A 26,735-nucleotide genomic window follows, 5' to 3' on the forward strand; every position below is an offset into this window, starting at 1 on the left:
GTTTGTGCTACAATCAAACTCCTATCCCATCAGTTGACTTGTTGATCTCTACATTGGAAGAAAAACAAGTTTTCTAGCAAATCATGGTCATTATAAAAGTATTATAATTTTGACTCTGATAAAATGCCATCCAGGAACTCTCCATCAGTGTCACCTGGTGAGAACATTTCAGTAAGAATGTACAAGATCCATTTTCAAACACTTGATTTGTCTGTCACAGAAAATAAAATTGAGCAAACCAGCGGAAATGTAATCGCCGACCAATCACATAACGCCAGACAAATGTTCTTGTCCAATCACGTCGCTCCTTTCTCAGCTTCATATAACCTCCACACTGCCCACGGCTAGTCAGAATCTGCAGCTTCACTCGCAATGAGGATCTTCAAAGCTCTCAGCGTGTTCCTGCTGTGGACTCTCTGTGAGTAACCATTCAAATGTTCTCCCCTTCTTAATAGGGACGCATTAGATTTAGTGTCTGTAGAACTTCTTTGGACGCGAAAGACAATTTATATTGCTTTATTAATTCTCTCTTCTCACTGGGAGGTGGTAAAACTATGTGGCTGCCTCACTCCTTCACAATTGTTCTACTTCACAGGTGGGGCTGGGGAAACGGAAGTCATTCAACGTAATATCTTCAAAACTGTGAGACTTGGAGACACAGTGGACGTTGAATGCCACATCGACAGCAAATCGCGTACGAGAATATGGTACAAACTGAGCTCCAGCAGGAAACTGCAGCTGCTCGCATCAACTGATCACTTCTTAAATCATACTACAATCTACGAGAAACGCTTTCTTTTTATGTCATTCACAACTGCCTACACTTTGAGAATTTTGGACACGAGATGGGAGGATGCCGGTACGTACTACTGTGGAGTGTTGAGCCTGGAAAATGTGAAGTTCGGAGGGGGCACTGTCCTGGAGATCGAGGGGGAGTCAAAGCCCGTCCAGTCCGTGCTCCAGAGACCGGACTACATCGACGCAAAGCCTGGAGACTCTGTGACCCTCAGCTGTTCTTTCACCTCCAGCCACTGTCCACAAGAGCACACCAGCGTCACGTGGGTTAGAAGTGGTTCTGCTTCTCGGATTGTTTCATGGAACCCCGGGAATATCACTGTTGTATGTGAGACGGGCGATAATCCAGAAGGAAAATCATGCAACCATAACCTGACCCTGGAAGACATTAGTTCAGCCGAAGATGGAACCTACGTCTGTGTGGTGATTGTCTGTGGGGACACACGGTTTGGCAGCGGAAGCAGGATTGAACTGAACGGTAATTAACTCATCAAAATACAGGCCGACCATCATAAAGAACCTAAATGTTTGGTCGAGTTGTGATTGATGATTTCCTTTGGTAGAAAATGAAGAAAATGTACCGGCGCGTCAGAACCCAATCGTCATGGCTTTGACTGCGGTCAGCGTTGCATTTGGAGTGACTGTGCTGGTCCTGGTGGGAGTGATCTGCAAAATGTACAAGAAGTCAACTAAAGGTAAATCTGACATGTCACTGTATGACACATTTAGGCCAGAAGTAAAGTCATGTGTTTGATTGACAGAAATGGACCAGCGTCGTCAGGGATCACCTCAAGACGACCAGGTCAGTCAGGTCTCATTCTTCTTTACATACTACTCAGTTTAGTGATGGGTATTGGTAATATTCTTCATTTTCTATCATCACTGTGGTGCAAATGTGGTTCATTATTGCATTCTACCTGGTGCTTTTTTCTGTAAATGACATTTGTTTTACCATGCAAAGACTTTTAGAACCCAATGTATGCACAATTTTGAACATAGTCTTTAGCTTTCATTGCAGCACCATTCATTTCTCACCAAGGTCTTGTATTAGTAATGGGAGAGTGTGATGAATGCACAAAGCATTTTCCAGCAAAGATTCTCAATGGCGTTAAGATCTGGACTCTGTGGTGGCCAATCCATTCGCCCATGCTATGTGACTCTGGTGAATCTAGGCATTGTCATCTTGGATTAAGCCCGCGCCATCAGGGAATAAGAAATATGTTGATGAAATAACCTGGGAATTCAGAATGTTCAGGTCGCTGATCTTATTCTTTGGGCCTCGACCTGACTGACTGCAGCAACCCTGGACTCCCAGATCATAACAGTTCATCTCTCCGAAGACCTGACTCGTAGCTTTTCCACTTAAAGCAGTCAAGTATTAGATTTAAATAGGTTAGGTCCTCATCAAGAATGGATCTCAGTCTTTGATCACCCACTAGCTGGTCATGAGGAGCATGTTCTGTATTGAAGGCCACAGCGTAATACAAAGTGAACAAGATAAGTCAAAACTGCATGAATAAAAGCTCAAAGAAGCCCATTTTGCATGAAATGTCTCCTTTAACATATGGGGAAAAATGCCAATGCAATGTCAATGAATTAAAGCACCACCCCTATCGATGCAGAAAACTGTGTTGTGTTTCAGGCTGAAGACGGTGTCACATACGCGAGAGTGAACTTTCAACAAAACAGCCAAGACGCAGAGGTGTATTCTGAAGTAAGAAACCGTCAAATGGAATGAACAGTTTGTTACATCTTTGCAACAATGCTGTGGATATCAGTGCGTATTATTTGTAGTTTTGTTTCCATAAAAATGAGGATGGATGATGAGAAATAAAAATGCAATTTACAAACGAGCTGTGAGCTGTTAACGTCTGAGTAGCGGTTATTTAAGCACTGAACTTGTTTGCCAACACTCTTGAGTTGACACATCCTTTTCTTGTGTTGTGTTGTCTGGACTCACACAAGCCAATGTTTCATGACTGAAGAAGTCACTGTTATATGTTTCATTTTCTTTTTTCATTATTTAATTATTGCATTGGAAGCATCAGTAAACGGGTAATGCGAGCCGAGACTCAAGCGAACTGCCTGGTTTAGTCGATGTTGCAAAGGGTTTGCGGGTTCAAGTTGCAACTATTTTTCATCAGTTTCATTGACAGATTGTTTTGTGTGTGCATTGCTGTAAGTGCAATGACATGAACAGATATTCAGTTTTTCTTATCTTTACAAAATATTAATTGACAGGATGAATGTCACATGAGAAGAGGAATAGGTATTTTGTACAGTGATTGCAGACTTACATTACATTCTATGTTTAAGCTAGTTTTCAAGAGCACAAAAGCTTACGTTTTAGTTTAAGAGAAAACACAAATAAAGCTGTCTGAAGCTGTGAATTCATTATGATAAACAATAGACAGGTTATTTTTACCTCTGTCGTCTAACCACTGGAGTTTCTATCTTTCTCAGCAGCAGTGCACCATGGTCAGTCACACAGGTTCACACACTCAGTATATGATACGAGGTTTGTTAACAGACAGCATTTTCCCCAGCTTTTAACCCATGCCTTTGCAGTTGTTAAAGCTGGGAAAAATGTTCTGCTCTGTTAATGCCAGCCTTAGTATTAAATGTTCATGGACTTCATGGAAAATGTTCCTAAAAAATTAGGAAAGAACTTTATTCATATAGCACAGGACTTTTTTTTTTAGCATTGTCACTAGAAGGGCTGGAAAATACACAGTCATTATTACATGTGATTATTTAGCTTCTGTTCAAAAGACTTATTGCAGCCAATCAGCTTATGTTACGTGAAATGATACCTTCCAATCAGAAAGCTATCAAGTTCAGCTTAATACTTGTTCCACTGCCCGCCTTGATTCAGTTTAGAGAACACCACTGTACTTTACAAAGATGCTTCCTCTGCGTGTGAGCTCTCTCCTGCTCTGGACTCTGTGTAAGTAGCTTTCCAGAAGAAATGAATTAGGCCTGGGCGATTTTGTAAAAAAAAAAAAAAAATCATGATTGTTTTCCCCATATTGATCGATTTCGATTGTTTTGTTTAAAAGAAAAAAAAAATCAATAAATGTGGTCTTTCCTGGACGAGCAGGTAAACAGATGCTGCGGCCAAACGTAAAACTGCAGCTAACTCAGCAGCAAAACAAACTCCACACTTCTCACATCACAGTACAGCATCCCCATGTCATCCCTTCACCTAGACAAGCAATACACAAACATCTGCAACACACGAATATCTGCCACACACGAACATCTGCCACACACAAACATCTGCAACACACGAACATCTGCAACACACAAACATCTGCAACACACGAACATCTGCAACACACGAACATCTGCCACACACGAACATCTGCCACACACAAACATCTGCAACACACGAACATCTGCAACACACGAACATCTGCCACACACAAACATCTGCAACACACGAACATCTGCAACACACAAACATCTGCAACACACGAACATCTGCAACACACGAACATCTGCCACACACGAACATCTGCCACACACGAACATCTGCCACACACGAACATCTGCCACACACAAACATCTGCAACACACGAACATCTGCCACACACAAACATCTGCAACACACGAACATCTGCAACACACAAACATCTGCAACACACGAACATCTGCCACACACAAACATCTGCAACACACGAACATCTGCAACACACGAACATCTGCCACACACGAACATCTGCCACACACGAACATCTGCCACACACAAACATCTGCAACACACGAACATCTGCCACACACAAACATCTGCAACACACGAACATCTGCAACACACAAACATCTGCAACACACGAACATCTGCAACACACGAACATCTGCCACACACGAACATCTGCCACACACGAACATCTGCCACACACAAACATCTGCAACACACGAACATCTGCCACACACAAACATCTGCAACACACGAACATCTGCAACACACAAACATCTGCAACACACGAACATCTGCCACACACGAACATCTGCCACACAAAAACATCTGCAACACACGAACATCTGCCACACACAAACATCTGCAACACACGAATATCTGCAATGGAGAAGTAAAAAAGGGGAATGTTTGAAGAATTTCTGAGTTTCTGTGCGGAGCCTCAAAAGGCCACGACGTCACGGAGTGAAGCGCCAGCAACTTAATATTTACATAAAGACATGAGTAAACCACACATTTATTAGTAAAAAAAAAAAGATCAAACTCACATTTCACTGTTAGGAGTCCAGCTTATCCACTGCTGCAGCCTCAAAACAAATCCACATGGTCCAAATAGTGATCGATAGTTTTCCTCTTCGAAGGTGCGTGTGTCCTGGTCCTCTGAGGCTCCTTGTGTGTTTCTGTTTTGCACATTTGTATTGACCTTTATTTAACCAGGACAGTTCCACTGGGATTAAGAATCTCTTTCATGGGAGTCCTGGTCCCAGAGAGGAACCTACTGTACATGTTTTTAGAAAACCTATGCAGACACAGGGATAACATGCAAACTCCACACAGAAAGGCCTCGTTCAGGCGGGAATCGAACCCGGGACCTTCTAGCTGTGAAGCACGAGCGCTAACCGCTGCGCTAACGTGCCGCCATTAGACAAGTTAGCGCAACTTTGTAGCTGATTTTAAATGTAAAATCACCTCTCCTCTGGCCGCCGCATGTGCCATCCTTTACTTCCTGTTTGTTTGGGCCGAGTGATCCCTGGGATTGACCTGACAGGAAAGACACTGGCAATTTGATGGGTGGGCAACTTCCGAGGCCTAATCATCGCCTTGACGGTGTTAAACGTTGGCTTGGGCGCGGCAGTGGGTGCTTTGTAACTACCACAGGAAACAAGCAAAAGGTGCTGATCACACTCACAAAAGCAGAGTTGTTTCACTTTCGTGACCACCTTACAGTGTATGTCCAAATCTGTTACAGAAGTCAATGCCAGTTTGGTTGGTGGAGACATTGTACATTTCTGTTTATTGGGTTTTGGAGCAATTTATGCCTATACTTACATCATCAGTATTTCTCATGTAGTATTTCTCTTTTTCCATTTGTTATACACTCCACCTGATGTGTCATGTTAAAACCATTTACTGAGCAAAACACAATGAAAAGCAATGAAAACAACCTGTAAAAATGTAATCTCACAACACTTAAAACTGCATGACTTCCTTGTTTGTGCTACAATCAAACTCCTATCCCATCAGTTGACTTGTTGATCTCTACATTGGAAGAAAAACAAGTTTTCTAGCAAATCATGGTCATTATAAAAGTATTCTAATTTTGACTCTGATAAAATGCCATCCAGGAACTCTCCATCAGTGTCACCTGGTGAGAACATTTCAGTAAGAATGACCCATTTTCAAACACTTGATTTGTCTCTCACAGAAACTAAAATTGAGCAAACCAGCGGAAATGTAATCGGCGACCAATCACATAACGCCAGACAAATGTTCTTGTCCAATCACGTCGCTCCTTTCTCAGCTTCATATAACCTCCACACTGCCCACGGCTAGTCAGAATCTGCAGCTTCACTCGCAATGAGGATCTTCAAAGCTCTCAGCGTGTTCCTGCTGTGGACTCTCTGTGAGTAACCATTCAATTGTTCTCCCCTTCATAATAGGGACGCATTAGATTTAGTGTCTGTAGAACTTCTTCGAACGCGAAAGACAATTCATGTTGCTTTATTAATTCTCTCTTCTCACTGGGAGGTGGTAAAACTATGTGGCTGCCTCACTCCTTTACAATTGTTCTACTTCACAGGTGGGGCTGGGGAAACGGAAGTCATTCAACATAACATCTTCAAAACTGTGGGACTTAGAGACACAGTGGACGTTAAATGCCACATCGACAGCAAATCGCGTACGAGAATATGGTACAAACTGAGCTCCAGCAGGAAACTGCAGCTGCTCGCATCAACTGATCACTTCTTAAATCATACTACAATCTACGAGAAACGCTTTCTTATTATGTCATTCACAACTGCCTACACTTTGAGAATTTCCGACACGAGATGGGAGGATGCCGGTACGTACTACTGTGGAGTTTTGAGTCTGGAAAATGTGAAGTTCGGAGGGGGCACTGTCCTGGAGATCGAGGGGGAGTCAAAGCCCGTCCAGTCCGTGCTTCAGAGACCGGACTACATCGACGCAAAGCCAGGAGACTCTGTGACCCTCAGCTGTTCTTTCACCTCCAGCCACTGTCCACAAGAGCACACCAGCGTCACGTGGGTTAGAAGTGGTTCTGCTTCTCGGATTGTTTCATGGAATCCTGGGAATATCACTGTTATATGTGAGATGGGCGTTAATCCAGAAGAAACATCATGCAACCATAACCTGACCCTGGAAGACATTAGTTCAGCCGAAGATGGGACCTACGTCTGTGTGGTGATTGTCTGTGGGGACACACGGTTTGGCAGCGGAACCAGGATTGAACTGAATGGTAATTAACTTATCAAAATACAAGCCGACCATTATAAAGAACCTAAATATTTGGTTGAGTTGCGATTGATGATTTCCTTTGGTAGAAAATGAAGAAAACGTACCGGCGCGTCAGACCCCAATCGTCATGGCTTTGACTGCGGTCAGCGTTGCATTTGGAGTGACTGTGCTGGTCCTGGTGGGAGTGATTTGCAAAATGTACAAGAAGTCAACTGAAGGTAAATCTGACATGTCACTGTATGACACATTTAGGCCAGAAGCAAATTACTGTGTTTGATTGACAGAAATGGACCGGTGTCGTCAGGGATCTCCTCAAGACGACCAGGTCAGACAGGTTTCATTCTTCTTTATATTACTCAGTTTAGCGATGGTATTGATAATGATCTTCCTTTTCTATTATCCCTGTGGTTCATTCTTGCATTCTAGCTGGTTCTTTTTTTCAGTAAACGGCATTTGTTTTACCATGCAAAGACTTTTAGAACCCAATGTTTTTACTTTTTTAACTTAAGAAGTAGTTGAGAGTTTGTAGACTTCTTCAAAGCCTGAAATATGGTCAAAATGATCAGTTCATCCTCTGATCAATTTGGGAAATTGGTGACCACACACCGAGTCTGTAGCTTTCGCAGCACCATTCATTTATCACCAAGATCTCGTATTGGTGATGGGGTTTCCAGCACATCCTGAAGATTCTCAATAGGGTTAAGATTAGAACTCTGTGGTGGCCAATCCATTCGCCCAATCCAATGTGAATCCAGGCTTTGTTATCTTGGAATAAGCCCGTGCTTATGTGTGTTGTGTTTCAGGCTGAAGAAGATATCACATACGCTAGAGTGAATGTAGGGCCCAGGAGCGCCCCCTGCAGAGGAAACTTTGAACAAAACAGCCAAACCACAGTGGTGTATTCTGAAGTAAGAAACCGTCAAATGGAATGAACATTTTGCTACTTCTTTGCAACAACGCTGTGGATATCAGTGTGTGTATTATTGTGGTTTTGTTTCCATAAAATGAAGATGGATCATGAGAAATAAAAATGCAATTTACACATGAACTGTGACCTCTTTTATCTCTGTTTAGGTGCGAGTAGAGGTTATGTGTTGGATCTTCTTGAGTCGGTGTAGTGCAGTCGTACGTTTGACTTTCTTCAGGAAACTGTTGTGAGCCAACACTTGTCCCACAATGTTGTAAATGGTTTTGTGGTTCACTATTTTCTCATTGAGAGATATGTTTGTGTGTGCGCATGAATATAAGTGCAATGATATTAAACAGTTACTCAGTTTTTCTCATCTGTACAAACATTAATTGAACCGATGAACGTCACAAGAGAAGATGGATAGACATAGTAGGAAGTCAGTTAAGGCTTACATTACTGTCTTGCCTCTGCTTTGAAGAGCACAGAAATGAAAATAATTTCACAAACTGTGCGAAATAATCCACAGAATAAGCAGTAGCAGAAATCTGGACGTGATTATACTGAGTGTAGTGTCTTTAAATTATATAATGTTAAACCAAAACATAAGTTCCAACATAAGGTTGAATTCAATATGGGACATTTCCATACATTTCGTGAAGGACCATTGTTGTGTAGATTTTTTAAAGTCTGGACAGAGTTGGTTGGGTTGAGGTCGTTTTGCTTGTAGTCACAGACGCTTCTTTGCTCTTGTGGTCTGTAAAACTGTAGCACTGTAGCTCAAAAAAGAAATTAAACACATTTTAATTATACTGGAACAATATTTTACCTATATATATTACCTATACTTTTATTCCAGTAATCCAATCAATGATGCTTAAGAGAAAACACAAATAGAGCTGTCAGAAAGTGTGAATTTGCTTTGATAAACAATAGGCAGGTTATTTTTACCTCCGTCTTCTAACCACACTGAAGTTTCCGTCTTTCTCAGCAGCAGCGCACCATGGTCAGTCACACTGGTTCACACAGTGAGTACATGACACGAGTCACAGAGCGAACATCGGGGCTTTGTGGCTTTGAGAGAGAATATCACACCAACGTTGGGGCACATCAGTAAAGTGTAAAGTGTAGTTATCCTTAGTTTTGTGTTACTGTTGACCATGTAGTACACTGTGTACCACCACAGCCTGCATGAACAGCCTGCATGATCATTTCAGGCTAAGGAAGCGACACAGTAGACAAATAGGAAAAAGGTCTAACTCAGTTTATTTGAGCAGTATATATTCTGCTCAAAAGGAGTGGGCTGAAGCAATAACCTCATGAGCACCAACCTCCAAACTCTCGAATGCATTCAAAAAGTACATTTCACAATGGTACAAAAGGAACAAAACAACAACAAGGAAATAGCAAATAACATTATCAACTAGCAGCATCGTATTGTGATTAGCCTCTGTGACAAAAGAGAACTTCTTGTTACATTTCAAAGCGGCTTTTCAACACAGACCAAACCTACAAACCACTGTTTGAACCGTTCATATAGTTAATAGACACTAAGCACAACTAAAGATTCAAGGACTTGGTTAGTATTGTATCTGGATGGGAGAGTTAGTCAGTGGTTGATGATGGTTGGTCGGGATGGGCGATAATTGGATAAGAATTTGGATGAAACCATGTAAACAGTGCTGTAAGACGATTTCCTTTTATTCACATCCTCTAATGAAAATCTTTTCTCTTTTGATGGAAAATGGATGGATAGTTTAAAAATTGTGTTTGTTTTGTTAACAGACAGCATTTTCTTCAGCTTTAGCCCCCGCCTGTGCAGTGGGGGTCGGCCCATTAGTCCGAAGCCCCATTCGTCCAACGTCTCATTGAGTTAAGGTCAGGGCCAGTGGTTGTATGTGGCTCTCCAACCCACAACACAACTGGGATAGAGATGTCAGACTAATGGCACCTCAAGTCAATGGTCAATTTTTGGACTAATGAGGACTAATATATAATATATAATGTTGGACCCTGTGCAGTTGGAGTTAAAGCTGGGAGAAAATGTTGTAATCTGCTATTGCCAGCCTTAGTAGAAAATGTTCATGGACTTTAAAAAAAAAAAAAAAAACTTTTAAAGGAAAGAAAAGGACTTATTTGTATAGCACCTTACTTTTAAAGGGAATTTAGGGATTTATTTATTTTTTAGCTAGGACTGTGCATTTAGTTCCAGGACAATGTTGTTTTAACATTGTCACTAGAAGATGTTAAATTACTTTGAAAAACAAAGTAAGAAGGGCTGGACAATACACAATCATTGCTACACGTGATTGTGGAGCTTCTGTTCAAAAGACTTCTTGCAGCCAATCAGCTTATGTTACGTGAGTTTGTATCTTCCAATCAGAAAGCTCAAGTTCAGCTTCATGCTTGCCCACTGCCCGCCCCGGCTCAGTCTCGAGGACACCACTGTACTGTACCAAGATGCTTCCTTTGCGTGTGAGCTCTCTCCTGCTCTGGACTCTGTGTAAGTCACTTTCCAGTACAATAGTCCTGAACATTAGATACTCTTAATTAAACTTTCCTTCCTCTTTTCAGGTGGAGCTCTGTCACAGGAGCTCGTTCAGCTGGAGTGTGTTAAAAAGGCAAAGCTGGGAGACCCTGTGGTACTAAAATGTCTCACTCATAGTGTGTGGAGATATACAGTGTGGTACAAACAGGTCACCAACAAGACACTGCAGCTCCTTTCATCACTGGACTATAAACTTACACCATCGGTTACAGATCAGCGTTACTTAACAGAATCTTCTGCCAAGGAAACGAATCTGACCATATTGCAGATGAGAGAGGAGGACGTCGGCACGTACTACTGCGGAATATTCAAATCACGAGATGTTCTCTTTGGATCAGGCACTGTCCTGGAGATCGAGGGGGAGTCAGAGCCCGTCCAGTCTGTGCTGCAGAGTCCAGAGTATATCAGAGCACAGCCAGGAGACTCTGTGACTCTCAGCTGCTCTTTCACCTCCAGACAACGTCAGCAGAAACAAACCAGGGTCATGTGGGTTAAAACTGGTTCGGATTCTCAGATCATTTCCTGGAACTTTGAAAAAGAGAACATCTTTTGTGAGAACACGGAGGAAGCTTTATGTGTCTATAACCTGACCCTGAAAGACATCAGCTCAGCTGAAGATGGGACCTACCTCTGTGTGGTCACCGCCTGTGGGGACACACTGATTGGAAATGCGACAACAATTCATGTAAATGGTAAGGCCAACAAACGTTAAATTATTCATTGCACATTATTCATTTGGCTTCTTTCGGGGATATGTTATGAACCTATGTTCTCCATTTTCTCTGGACGGGGGACCAACTATTTTAGCCCAGATGCCCCCAATCTTTACCCCAAATATTTAGTCCTAATAGTTGAGTCTTAAGCCCGAGAGGACCCTGATCAGGGGCCAGTTTTATGTCCGGGCATTTAGACGCACTTGGACACAAGGGGGCGCCCTTCTTACCTTCTCATTGTAAATAGGAATTGTGTTTAGTCTTAAGTTAGACTTAAGGTCGGCAGGGTCGTACAGTGGTTAGTGCTTCACAGCTAGAAGGACGCTAAATACTGTGAGCTCTTTGTTTCCAGTAAAAAGGCGAAAGCCTAATTTCTCTAATTTCTGTCACAGAGCAACAGGTGAAGAAGGAAGTCATGGAGCTTCTGCTTTAGACAGAACTTCAGACTTCTGCTGGACATAAGAATTCTATCATATTTTGAAACTCAAATATGTGGTAAAAACTAAAAATGTAGGGGAAATGACTATTGATTATACAATCCCAAAAAAACAACAACATATCATTGATGCATATGAAGAATTATATATATATATTATCTGAGTCATTGTGGGTCATGGTGGACCATGACAGATGTGGACAGGACTGTGTTAGATCTACTTTTACTTTGGAGAAAATAGTTACTATAGTAACTGTTGAAGAATTGAATCTCCTAAGCTTGTTCTGTAACGTCTGTCCTGCTGCACCTAGATTTAGGGAACTGGGACAACCATGACTCTACAGATATAAATGACAAGGGTTTGTCTTTAATAATTAACAAATATTTACTTATTACGAAGGAATACTTGAATTTCAATCCTATATTCTTCATCCAGCAGAAGTGTAATGTTCTCCATCTCCACGACTTCCTTCTTCCCTTCTCAGTCTGTGACTGAAGAGCAATGAGGCCTCAGCCTTAATACAGAAAGTAAAGGGCTCACTATTTAGGGTCATGTTTCTGTGACTCAGAGTAGGGTGGACTCAAATGTGCACCAAGAACCAAGATCCAAGACCGACAAAAGACAAAAAATAATAAACCCAGGGCTTAACAGGCCTAAGGCAGAAATCATCTCACCCTTTGAGAAGATTTTTACCATCTCAAAGGGTCAAGGGTCTTATTAATCAGGTGAACAGCTCACTGACCAGTCCAGGTTAATAACATACTGTAGCCTACCTAAAAATGTGGTAGAAATTGTTCCTTACGCAGGAAAGACTTCAACTTCCGGCCCAGACGCCTAATCACACATACCTATACTTATCATCATGTAAAAGTCCCAACTGAGTTTTGTTTACAGTATGTTTCTTTTCTAAGGCCCGTTCGACTTCAGTCCCACTGTCATCGCCTTGACGGTGTTAAACGTTGTCTTGGGCGTGGCAGTGGTCGTGCTGGTGTGGGTGCTTTGTAACTACCACAGGAAACAAACAAAAGGTGCTGATCACGCTCACAAATGCAGAGTTGTTTCATTTTCACTACCACCTTAAAGTGCATCTCCAAATCTGTTACAGAAGTCGATGGCAGTGCAGGGGGCGGAGACACGGTATTGTATTTTTGTCTAATGGGTTTTGGTGAAATTCAAGCCTATATTTACATCGTCAGTATTTGCATATTTTTTGTAGGTTGGAGAGGAAGTGACTTATGCAGGAGTGAATGTGGTGCCCAGGAGCGCCCCCCACAGGTCAACCACAGCAGCATCCAGACAGGACACAGTGGTTTACTCTGAAGTGAGAAACCAACATGTCTGACTGAGCGGAAGTTGGAGCTTGGACGCATTTGTTTATTGTAATTTCCTACTTCTTTGCAACACGTCATCACCCTGTATTCACAATTACAAGCATTGTAGTCAAATATTGGCGTTCATGGCGTGATCATAAAATACTTTACCAAAAAGCTCTGGTTGTTTGTCATCGTTCTGATTGGATGACACTTTGTCGTTGGACTGACGGTGCAGGACTACTGTACATATAGCACTTACCACACACTGCATTACAGGGTGCACTGATCCGATACTGGTATTGGTTATCGGAGCCAATACGGGTATCGGCTACAAATATCTGATAGTGAACCGATACTTGTTTTGGCTCTCACCGCTTTAACACGACTTTCACCAAGTAAACCTCAGTGAATATGAACATGCTTTATGTCATTAATAACGTCTCTAAGATATCCAGGCAGGTCATCTATAAGAGGCTGCAAATATCTATAAACAAATCAGAATTTCCTCTCAGTTTAATACTTATTCAATTGGCATTACTTTAAAGGAACAGGCCACCGTTTTTCTATACTGAGATATGTTCTTACCTGAGCTTAGACGAGTTGATGTGTACCTGTCTGGTCTTTGTGCGTGCCCTCAGTCACGTAAAAACAACCAATGATGTTGCTAGCATGTGGCCTGTACCAATGTATTCCTATAACTCCAAAGTGACCAAGTTCTTCCACGGGCTCAAAGACCAGACGGGTACGCATCAACTCGTCTAAACTCAGGTAAGAACATAATATCTAAGTGTGGAAAAAATAGAGGCTTGTTCCTTTAAAAATCTCACTGTACCACTCTGTGACTGTAGGAGGTTTGTCCATACTTGGGTGGTATACTTTTCCTAACCAGGACAGGATTTTAAAAAATAATTTAGGATTAGAATACGATGTTTAAGTCAGGCAGTTGTAAATGTTGAAAAGTGAATGTCTTTAACTTTCCTCTAGGCTGCATTTACAATTGTAGGAAAAACATAAATTTTTGATTCCAAACCGGTATATTGGCAGATCTTTCCACCTTATAAGGTCATCTTTTTTCTTTTTATATACATCCTGAAAGTTAGACTTCAGCGTTGTCTGAATACGTGGTGAAACATTAATTCCCAAATACAAATACTGAGAAAGGGAAATTAGTCAGGAGTGGTGGGTCCCGATCACAGCCAAGAGGCAGCAATTTTATTTTATAAACCGAGATGTATGAAAAACTGACAGATTTGACTAAAATGGCCTCATTATTTCCACCAACCTATGGGTCTGGTCATGTTTTCTTCATTGTCATTATGAGCCAGGACGTCTCTTATCAGAAAGGTAACAGAAGATGGTTGGTTAAGAAGCAAGGGATTTAAGCACCAATGTCTTGATGCAAATTGGGGTAAAAACCACCATAGAAACTTCAGTATGATCAGAAAGTAAAAGTGTAGCAAATTTACATTCTTCAGTTCAATCCAATACTCTCCTTGTGGCGAAAAAAACAAACTTTCACACACCCGTCTGAAGTAACCTTTGCGGGCCATTTGTCACGCTCAGTTATTTTCAATGTAGAGTTATGTAAATCCGTGCTACATCCTTCTGGCGAGCTGGCTTGGGAAACGTAATGGTCAGCAGGGGGCGCTATGCATGTTTACAGCCAAGGCATCAGTCGCACTTGAAAAGTTAACCTGGAAAATTTCACTGGTTTCACGCAGAAAAACGAACCTCTGCAGTAGTATTCCATGTAGTAGTATTCCAGCATTAGCATTGGGCTATTCAGAGCGTTAGCATCAGCAGCCGGCCTCCGTGAGACACATGGGAAAGTGTTGCATTATAATGAAGACACACACACACAATGACACGCCCCCTCAGTGTGCGCTATTTCTCCGACTTTTTCACCCTGAGATTTCACGCTTTTAAATATACCGTTATCTAAAACATGCAGAGGCTAAAGTTATCTGCAAAAAGAAGAAAATCAACAATAAAAAAAAACCTCTTCTTTCTCGATTTGTGGGAAACTGAGTCAGCCGACTTGTGTCCCTGGTTTTCGCGACGGGGCCAGTGCTTAATTTGATCTCCCATTAGGGGGAACGCATTCCCACAAATTTCAGTTTTTCAGGGTAAAGGATTTGGAAAATATTTGTGAGGATCCGGCAAAAAAATTATCTGATATAATGGTGTTTAATGAGTGTTCCGGCAAATGTTTTGGCCAAATCCATCACATCAGACAAAAGTGTTCCTGAAAATACTAATTTACAAATGAAGCACTGGACGGGGCACATATGTTCGCTATACAAGTATCCCGTCATCAGAACATATAATGCCCCTGATTATCTTCGACACATTTTTCTAAGTGCTCTTACTAGTTTGTATTGCCACTCCCCTTTTGCTTGAAGAATATGAAGTATGATAAACCTGTCCGACCCATTCTCTCTGTCACTTTTCATGCTCCTTGTCAATGACGTGTGTTTCCTGCATTAACCCAGGTTCGCATCAACTCGTCTAAGCTCAGGTAAGAACATATCTCATTACGTAAAAACGGTGGCCTGTTCCTTAAAGGAATAGTTTTCCAGTTTTCCATACTGAGATATGTTCTTACCTGAGCTTAGACGAGTTGATGCGTACCTGTCTGGTCTTTGTACGTGCCCTCAGTCGCGCAAAACGACTCAAGATGTTGTTAGCATTTGGCCTCACCCAATGTATTCCTATAGCTCCAAACGGGGTGAAGTTGGAAGCTACCACGCTCTTCCACGGGCTCAGACAAAGACCAGACAGGTACGTATCAACTCGTCTCACCTTAGGTAAGAACATATCTCGGAATGGAAAAACTGTGTGCCGTCAGTCATGCAAAAAGACCAAAGATGTTTTTAGCATCGGCCTCTCCCAGTATATTCCTCCAAACGGGGTGAAGTTAGAAGCAACCACGCTCTTCCACGGGCACGCACAAAGACCAGACAGGTACGCATCGACTCGTCTAAGCTCAGGTAAGAACATATCTCAGTATGGAAAAACTGTGAACTATTTCTTTAAAGGGGGGGTATTATGCAAAATGTTATTATCATGTTATTATGTCATTCCCTCATTAAAAAGTGTTGCCTTGGCACATTCACGTATTTTTGAGTAATCTGTAAATACTCTGATGGCGGCCATTTTAGGGATAGGTTTGCCTGAGTCCTCCTAGGAACGCCCCCACCTCCTGGAGACGCCTCCGAGCTTTCGTCACCAGCCGAGTAACCAACCACTGCTCCTCAGCAGAACCCCCTCCCCACTGATGCCACAGGCAGCGTGTGGAGGGGGCGTGTCGGAAAGGCTCAGAGGTTCTTAAAGAGACAGAGGCCTATTTCAAGACATTCACTACAGCCATTTTGAGAGAGACATTTTATACAAGGCAGTTATTCTAATTTACTGCATTTACAGACCAACAGAAGTTTCTCTTTAAACAAGTACAACATACAGAAAAAAGCCAAGTTAGTAGTTCTCATGCCAAGCCCCAAACATAGAAATAAAACTGTCAAATATATTAATATAATAAACATGCTCAGTGTCACTAGAGAAATACATCAGTTTTGAGCAGAACCGTGCACTCAACAACAACACAAACTCAACACAAAAACAAAGGGAGAAAAAAAAACAATAAAAAAACAGCAAAACCTGGTTCCAGGATACCGAGAGGGAGCAACGCTAATTGTAAGTGCAAATAAAGAACTCCCAGCTATTGATTGTAGTCTCCTATGTCTGGGCTCGTAGATTGTATATTGCTTCCATTAACAGTGAAAACCTACCAAAAGGCGCCAAACTAACCACCCATACAGTCGCTGGGCCACTAAAAATTCACACTTGCTCATGACCACAGAAACAAAGTGTCAGCAGTCACGTTCTGCAGAGCATCGTGGTCAAACATCTTATCAGTCCGTTTGTTGTAGTTCTCTGGTTAAACGTAGAACAAGACTATCTAAGTGCATGTCTTTGAATGACCCTCTGCATTATTTGTGGCGATATCGAAAGCAGCCAATGAGGCGGAGTTACGTGGAAGCTGTTGTCCAATCAGAAAACGGCACTGGACTTTAAACATCCTCCTCTGCCCACTTCACATCAGACCAATCCGTACAGAGAGAGCGACATGACGAGTGTGATCAAGGTTCTGGCTGTGATCCTGGTCTGGTCTCAAGGTAAGAGATAAACCTGTGCTTCTTCATCTAATAATAATAATGATAATAAAAAGGCTACTAGCGCAAACTTGTAGCCTTATTATAATTATTTTTAGATGTCAAAGTCAACATGTCTCTTTTTTACCACCACCAACAAACACTCACTCATTCACTCACTACATTCATCCCAGGCTTCCTGCTGTTCCCAAACGGTCACCCATCCAAGTACTGGCCAGGCGCCTCCCTGCTTAGCTTCAAGATCTGACGGGATCAGGCCGAGCGAAGGCGGTGTGGGACATCTCCTAAATCTAAAACTTGCACACTTAGCTAATGCTCCTGAGCAAAACTAAGGATACTTTCACGCCTTAATCCGTCCCTCCAGAACTTTTGTGGGCAATTTTTGTGATAGCCATGGGCAAAAATGATTGCAAGGCACATTGTATACAAGTTGCAGGGAATCCAAACTTATCTTTGCATTTTAGATCTAGTTCAAGTTTATTTATGAAGCACGTTTAAAACAACCATTCTTGTTCTTCTTTGACTTTGGCTTTTGCTCAGGTGGGGCTCATAAAACTGAAGTCATTTAACTCTGGGGGACTTGGAGTCACAGTGGATGTTAAATGCTACATGTCAGGTAAAATGGGAACCAGAGAATGGTACAAACTGAGCTCCAGCAGGGGACAGGAGCTGCTCGCATTAACTGATAGTATTAATAATACAACAATGTATGACAAGCACTATCGCATTTCATCATTCATAAGTTCCAACACTTTGAGAATTTTGGACACGAGATGGGAGGATGCCGGTTTTCTACTACTGTGGAGTGTTGAGTCTGGAAAATGCAATGTTTGAAAGGGGCACTCTCCTGGAGATCGAGGGGGGTCAAAGCCCGTCCAGTCCGTGCTCAGGCCAGGTCCTGCAGTGGTTCAGGTCCTACCTGACTGACCGGAACTTCGTGGTGATGGTCGACGACTATTCCTCCTTGTCTGCCCCGTTGTCATCTGGGATACCCCAGGGTTCCATCCTTTGCCCGGTCCTGTTTTCACTTTACCTGTTTCCGCTCAGGTCCATCATTGCTAAACATAATTTGTCCTTTCACTTTTATGCTGATGATGTCCAGGTCTATTTAGCGGCGCTCCCCAACACTGCCTCTGCTCTCGAATCACTCCATTGCTGCCTTTTGGACATGAAACAATGGCTGGCTCAGAACTTGCTCCACCTGAACAAAGGAAAATATGAGTTTGTTTTTTTGGTTCCAGGGATGTTCCTCAAATTCAGTCCAGGGTCATGGATCCAGTAGACGATGCAGTCCGGAACCTGGGAGTCATCTTTGACCGAGAGCTGAACTTTAAACAACAAATATATGCTGTTGTCAAAGCTGCGTCTTTCTGAAGTGAAGCCCGTTCTCTCACGCCAAGACCTCGAGAAGGCGACGCACGAGTCTATCAGATCTCGCTTGGACTACTGCAATACTCTGTACTCTGGTCTACCACAGTCGTCACTTCACCGGTTACAGCTAGTGCAGAATACTAGTCCAGATACAGACACATCACCGTCCTCTCCTCCCTGCACTGGCTCCCGGTCCGTTTCCGGATTGATTTCATAATTTTAATGTTTGTTTTTAAACCTCTTCATGGTCTCAAATATTTAACTGAGTTGTTAACCGTACAATACATCGCCCTTAGGAATATGCTTTTAAATTCCAGGTTAAAAAAAAAATCTTCACATTTTCACTAAAAGATGTTCAATTACATTGAAAAACAAAGTAAGAAGGGCTGGAAATTACACAATCATTGCTACACGTGATTGTGGAGCTTCTGTTCAAAAGACTTCTTGCAGCCAATCAGCTTATGCTACGTGAGTTTGTATCTTCCAATCAGAAAGCTATCAAGTTCAGCTTCATACTTGTTCCACTGCTCACCCCGATTCAGTCTCGAGGACACTGCTGTACTTTACAAAGATGCTTCCTCTGCGTGTGAGCTCTCTCCTGCTCTGGACTCTGTGTAAGTCACTTTCCAGTAGAATAGTCCTGAACATTTGATATTCTTAATGAAACTTTCCTTTGTCTTTTCAGATGGAGCTCTGTCACAGGAGCTAGTTCAGCTGGAGTGTGTTAAAAGGGCAAAGCTGGGAGACCCTGTGGTACTAAAATGTCTCACTCACAGTTCTTGGAGACATAGAGTGTGGTACAAACAGGTCACCAACAAGACACTGCAGCTCCTTTCATCAGTGGACTATAAACTTACACCATCGGCTACAGATCAGCGTTACTTAACAGAATCTTCTGCCACGGAAACTAATCTGACCATATTGCAGATGAGAGAGGAGGACGTCGGCACGTACTACTGCGGAATATTCAAATCACGAGATGTTCTCTTTGGATCAGGCACTGTCCTGGAGATCGAGGGGGAGTCAGAGCCCGTCCAGTCTGTGCTGCAGAGTCCAGAGTATATCAGAGCACAGCCAGGAGACTCTGTGACTCTCAGCTGCTCTTTCACCTCCAGACAACGTCAGCAGGAACATACCAGGGTCATGTGGGTTAAAACTGGTCCATATTCTCAGATCATTTCTTGGAACTATGGAAAAGAGAACATCTTCTGTGAGAACACGGAGGAAGCTTTATGTGTCTATAACCTGACCCTCAAAAACATCAGTTCAGCTGAAGATGGGACCTACCTCTGTGTGGTCACCGCCTGTGGGGACACACTGATCGGCAATGTGACAACAATTCATGTTAATGGTAAGGCCAACAAACGTTCAATTATTCAATATACATTTGGTTGCTTCTGGTGGTTTGTTATGAACCTATGTAGTTATGAAGCAGCAACAGTAGCAAAATATGTCCTGATGTTACTGAATGTTTTCTTCTTTGTCCACTGACAGCTGCGACAATAAGCACCCGATAGTTACCCTAAATATTCAAGCCTAATCTTAACTAAAATGACCGACCATGCTGCGCTCCCCCACAGCTGGGGGGCAGTAGTTTAGTGATTGATGCAATCTCAAAGGGTCAAGGGAACAAATCTTATTAATCAGATGAACCCCTCACTGACCATTCCAAGCTAATAACATTCTGTAGCCTACCCTAAAAATGCACAGGTGGGAGTAATTGTTCCGTACGCAGGAAAAACACTGCATGTGTCAGCAATTCTATGGATTACCAACTTCAGACCAAGACACCTAATCACACATTTATGTATGTACTTATTGTATCATCATATAACTGTCACAACTGAATTCTTTGTTTCTTTTCTAAGGCCCGTTCGACTTCAGTCCCACTGTCATCACTTTGACGGTGTTAAACGTTGTCTTGGGCGTGGCAGTGGTCGTCCTGGTGTGGGTGCTTTGTAACTACCACAGGAAACAAGCAAAAGGTGCTGATCACACTCACAAATGCAGAGTTGTTTCATTTTCACTACCACCTTAAAGTGCATCTCCAAATCTGTTACAGAAGGATGTGGCAGTGCAGGGGGTGGAGACACGGTATTGTATTTTCTTTTATTGGGTTTCGGTGAATTTTAACTCTATAATTACATCATCAGTATTTGTCTTGTTTTTGTAGGTTGGAGAGGAAGTGACTTATGCAGGAGTGAATGTGGTGCCCAGGAGCGCCCCCCACAGGTCAACCACAGCAGCATCCAGACAGGACACAGTGGTTTACTCTGAAGTGAGAAACCAACATGTCTGACTGAGCGGAAGTTAGAGCTTGGAGGCACGTGCTCTTTTTTTTCAAATTCGGCATCAAATAATTGTGTTTATTTTCTTGTAATTGCCGACCTCTTTGTAAGACTTCATCGCTCTTTATTCACAATTACAAGCATTGTGGTCAAATACGGGCGTTCATGGCGTGAACATAAAATACTTTACCAAAATGCTCTGGTTGTTTGTCATTGTGGGTGAAACTTTGTCGTTGGACTGACGGTGCATGTGCAGGTGTGGGGTTTTGTGGACTGGCAGCAATAGCTAGGCAGATATCCCCTTATCGCATATACGTACCTGGACTATGAGGACAAACCAAACACTGCATCACAGCGTATTTCAACAGAAACACCAGTTAGGCAAGACTAAAATGGCATCATGTGTTTCTTTTTATACTGTGTGTTCTATATTCCTACATGCTCACTCTGCTTTACTGCCGTTCAGATTGTTAACAGGGGGCTCTCAGCAAGACCTACCTAAAGTTCGGTGAAATGGAATGGCAATGGCCTCCAAAGCTGGATGATGTTTGTTCTGTTTGACCTGTAAACAACAGCCTATAGGTTATCATTCCCCTTGTCACCCAGACCACACTGAAGTTTCACTCAGCCAAAAAAGCCTTAAACATGAGGGCTGCACACAGACACACACGTGCAAAGGACTCTGTGGTTTTCAGAGAGAGCATGCACCAGCTCAGAGCAGACGCCATGGACATTTCTGAAAGTCAATGTGCTTGGTGTCTTTCAAACCACTGAAATAATGCCTGCAGTGTGTATGACTTTGATCCTTGGCGTGACTGCACCAAGGCTTTGATGGACATGGTAAATGGTCTCGATTTACAGTGGGGGGAAAAAGTAAGTACACCGAAATACACCGAATATGTCACATTTCTGCTTAAATTGGTCATAAAATGTGGCACAATCTTTATTGAAATCATGAGAATTAATAAACAGTGTCTGCTTGAACTAATACCACTTAAACATTTATATTTGATCATATTCTTATTGGCCACAACATGCAAACATACACAGGACAGTGTGGAATAAGTCAGTACACCGCTTGAATCTCGCTGAACTGCAGCAGTTTTGTGAAGAGGAATGGTCCAAGATTCATCCTGTCTGCAAAGAAGGATCAGCCAGCTGTTTAATTCAAGGGTTCACTTACTTATTCCACACGGTTGTGAACGTCTCAGTTTTTTCTGCTAAATATCATGAGCCCCACACCATGATGCTCCTGCTCCATACTTCACAGTGAGGGTTTTGATGTTGGTGCTGTTCCATTTCTCCTCCACACATGACATTGTGTGTTCCTCCCAAACTATTCAACTTTGGCTTCATCAGTCCATAGAATATTTTTCCAGTAGTGCTGTGGAGCATCCAAGAGCTCTTTCCCAAACCAAAGTTGAATAGGGGTAGACTGACAAAAGTGAGCCTGCCAATCTGCACCATCAGCCCCTTCGACCACCACCCACTCACACTGACAGCATTCATTCTGACCTATTGCACATGTTTGTGGTAGTAAGGGAAACTGGAAACACAGTTGTTTACTGTGACTTATGCCTTGCTGTGTAAAATGTCATGCCATGTGGATCAGTTCTGGGTCGTCGAAGACTTACAGCTGAAAATCAGGCACTTAGGCGACACCCACCTGGGTGTTGACCACACATGTTAAAGAACAGAATTGAAGACGAAGCCTATGAGGTTGGAGTATTGTTTAAAATTAACAAAATCCAGAAACCTTTTAAGAAAATAGGAGGATAAAGGGAAAACGGTGATGCAGCTTGTTTTCAAACGGCCTTTTTCAACCAATCAGGTAAAGTTATGTTAATTTTCATCACCCAATCAGAAAGCTCCAGTCACAGCTTTATAAAACTTCCAGAGCCCGCCTCGATTCAGAATCTCTACAGCACAACTGCACTCAGAATGGAGACGCTGAAGATTGTTGTCATTACAATGCTCTGCTCTCTGTGGAAGTAACTCTCCACATGGACTTTTCTCATTAATGACTAATGTCATTCAAAGCATGGATGGGATCATCTTTTTTCCTCTGCTCATCAAGTTTTATACCTGATCTCTGAAGAGCACCTGCGCCTACTTTTTTGGACCTATTGATGCACTCACTTTTTTCTGTTTTTCTACGTTAGCCCGGCTTGGTATTAGCTTTGTAGTGAGTTGCTCCGTCTAATTTACTATAGACGTGTGTCTAGGCCATTTTTTACCCTCTAAGACGACATAGCCAAAAATGTTTTGGTTTTCATATCAATTCTATCTCCTTTCCTTTGAATGGCATACAACTGTATTGTACGCTTGTCGCTTTCCGATTCTTTTTGTTTTACACATCAGCAGAATGACAGCCTGTCCTGAGTTTGCCAAATGGCACCGAAATGACTCCCAGACCACGAGAAACAAGAGTTGAACCGTTTGTCCTGAATGCCAAGCATCAGATCTGGAGGAAACCAGGCTCCACTGATCACCTGGAAATACATTCCTACAGTGAAGCCTGGTGGTGGAAACATAATCCCGTGGGGATGTTTTTCAGTGGCAGGACCTGCAGACTGGTCAGGTGAGAGAAAGATGATTGCAGTAATGTACAAAGACATCCAGAATAAAAACCTGCCGCAGAGTTCTCAGGACCTCAGACTGAGGCGACGGTTCATCTTCAAACAGGACATCGAGGCCAAGCAGCACCAAGATAATGAAGCAGTGACTTCAGGACAAGTCTGTGAATGTTCTTGAATGGCCCAAACTGAGCCCAGTTTGAACCCGATTGAACATCTTTAGAAAGACCTGAAAATAACTTTGCAGCGACGCTCCCCATGTAACCTGACAGAGCTGAGAGGATCTGCAGAGAAGAATGAGGAAAATGCTCCAAATGCAGGTGCACCAAGTGTGTAGCATCAAACCCAAGAGGACTTGAGGTTGTTAGCGCTGCCAAAGTACTAAATAAACAGTGTGCATACGAATGTACATGTACATTTCACCTTTCTGTCTCTCTTCTTTTTATGGAATCGTCCTGTTGATGAGAATTTGTACAATGCTGATGTAATGCGCAATTTGTGTAACGCTTGCTTTGAATAAAATGTTGCAAAAACATGACAGAGTTGAAGGTAAACTCCCAGTGTCACATTTTGTATGAAGAAAATGAAAACAGAAAGACATAACTTTAGACTTGACCAAAAAGGCCAAAAAGAAATGAGCTGGAACGGAAACATGGACCTAAATGTTCTTCTTTCATTTGGAAGTCAGAACTGGTAGAAAACTCCCGGAAAGAGTTCGAAGAAACTCTCAATTCTGTTTGACAGATGCACAACTCCCAGGTTATTTTTACATCTGTCACCTAAACTGAAGGTTCACAGTCTGTGCATGACACAAGCCACAGAGCATTAAACATGAAGGTGTTCACTGACACAAAGACTCAAGAGACACTGTGTGGTTTAGAGAGATGCACTCGCTCAGAGCAGATGCGCTCAGTGGCATGAAAATATTTCAAAGTTTGAAGGCTTATTTAAGCCACTAAAGTACTGCGAGAGGTACAGTATGTCTGACTTTGATCATTGCCGAGACTGCACAATGATCGTCTGACAGAGCGTGATTGACTGCACAAGGGACCAATTAGAAAAGGTGTTGGGTTGAAAGAGTTTCCTGATGTTTCATTGGTTTAAGCACCAAACACCGTCTTGTCCAAAACTGGAACAAACATGAGTGGATCATAGGGATGTATTTCTATTTGACGACTTGTTTCAATGGGATTTGGAGCTGGCGATGACAGAAGAGAAGTGTTTGTGGAGTTTAAAAACAAAGCTAACACGTGCAGAGGGTAATAGTTAGTTTGCGGTTCATCTCTCAGTTGACAGACGCTCTCCAGACACCTGCTTTGGCTGAAACAAACTCAGCGTCTTGACGGTGATGCAGCTTGTGGTCAAACAACCTTTATCAACCAATCATGTAAAGTTATGTTAATTTTCATCACCCAATCAGAAAGCTTCAGTCACAGCTTTATAAAACATCCAGAGCCCGCCTCGATTCAGAATCTCTACAGCACAACTGCACTCAGAATGGAGACGCTGAAGATTGTCGTCATTACTCTGCTCTGCTCTCTGTGTAAGTAACTCTCCACATGGACTTTTCTCATTATTTAATACACTTTAGTGAACTTTCATTTGGATTTTTCAGGTGAAGCTCAGTCTTGGAATTACCTGAGTAAGTAACTCTCCAGATGGACTTTTCTCATTATTTAATACACTTAAATGAACTTTCATTTTGGTTTTTCAGGCGGACCTAAGGGTCGGAAAGTCTTTCAGTCAGAAGGTTTTAAATCGGCAAAGCTGGGACAAACGGTCGTCTTCAAATGCGTCACTAACAGTATTTCGAAGAATAGAGCATGGTACAAACTGGGCTCTAACAGGAGATTACAACTGCTCGCTTCAACTGATGACAAGTTCAAGCAAGTTGCGCCCTTTGATAGTCATTACACAGTGAGATCTTCAGAAAAGGAAAACAGTTTGACCATAAAGGACATTACAGTGAAGGACGTCGGCTTGTATATATGTGGCATACCCAACACCAATGATGTTGTCTTTGGACCAGGCACTGTGCTGGAGATCGAGGGAAAGCCCGTCCAGTCTGAGATCCAGAGTCCAGAGTATGTCAGCGCAAAGGCAGGAGACTCTGTGACTCTCAGCTGCTCTTTCACCTCCAGACACTGTCCAGAAGAACACATCAGTGTAGTGTGGGTGAGAAGTGGCTGTGCTGTTTCTGATATTGTTTCTTGGGACTATGGAAAGAACATTGTCTGTGAGAACAGCTCGTGCATCTATAACCTGACCCTCAGAAACATCAGCTCAGCAGAAGATGGGACCTACCTCTGTGTGGTCACCGCCTGTGGGGACATAATGATCGGCTCAGGAACCAGGATCCAACTGAATGGTAATAAAATGCCTTTTCTTTAGAGCATCAGTTTGGATTGTGACCATTTATACAGCACTTCTTCTTCTGCACTGATTCTCTCTCTCTTTTTCGCTCTTGGTTCCATGTTTTTCTTTTGTTCTCGACATTGTAAAATGTGAGAAAAAGAACGACAACCAAGGCACTCTTCTCACACCAAATTTAATCGGACCATTTTGTATAACAACATAAAAACAAAACATAATTTACTGATGATAAGCCGCTACTTTTTTGCCACACTTTGAACCTTGCTGCTCATACAACGATAATATATCATTATATTAGCATTATATAACGCTAATTTATCGATTTTTAGAATCACATTGAATTTTGTGTCATGTTTTCAATAACAATGCAACTGGGTCCAAAAACACACGGCTATTTATAATAAAAGAGCTCCAATGTGAGAACCCCCGGGACCTTACGCTGAGAGGCTGAGGAGGGTGGCTCTAAACACGGCCACACTCCCGACATCGCATCAGTCTGACTGACCATACGTTTAAACAATAATCTCATCAAATGTATACACTTTAACACACTTTTGTAAAAGTAAATGTACCTGTAGGCCACTGTTCTCTTAGAATATTTGACCATGCATGAATGTGCTTGTAGCGATGTGGACGCTGCGGCATATAGAGTGTGGCCTATATATGTAAATGTTGTTGTTATTAATGGTAGTTAGTGCAGCTTTCTTTATTCCATTAAAAACATTGGCTCGGCTCCTGCAGCGCAGATGAAAAAGCAGCTTTCTCACAGAACAACTATTTAACAAAAA

General features: G+C 42.3%; 1 protein-coding gene across 1 annotated transcript; it reads left to right on the plus strand.

Annotated features, from left to right (window-relative positions):
* Window positions 1-372: 372 nt before the first annotated feature.
* LOC306980932 (uncharacterized protein) lies at window positions 373-8,248 on the plus strand (the record flags this gene model as incomplete). The annotated part of the gene is made up of 5 exons (XM_079580475.1): window positions 373-418; window positions 596-1,273; window positions 1,368-1,490; window positions 7,534-7,574; window positions 8,053-8,248. 5 exons carry the CDS (start codon window positions 373-375, stop codon window positions 8,179-8,181), a joined length of 1,017 nt encoding a protein of 338 aa, XP_079436601.1. The 3' UTR covers window positions 8,182-8,248.
* Window positions 8,249-26,735: the final 18,487 nt, after the last annotated feature.

This window comes from Gobius niger, assembly GCF_951799975.1.
Source record: "Gobius niger genome assembly, chromosome: 21".
NCBI lineage: Eukaryota > Metazoa > Chordata > Actinopteri > Gobiiformes > Gobiidae > Gobius > Gobius niger.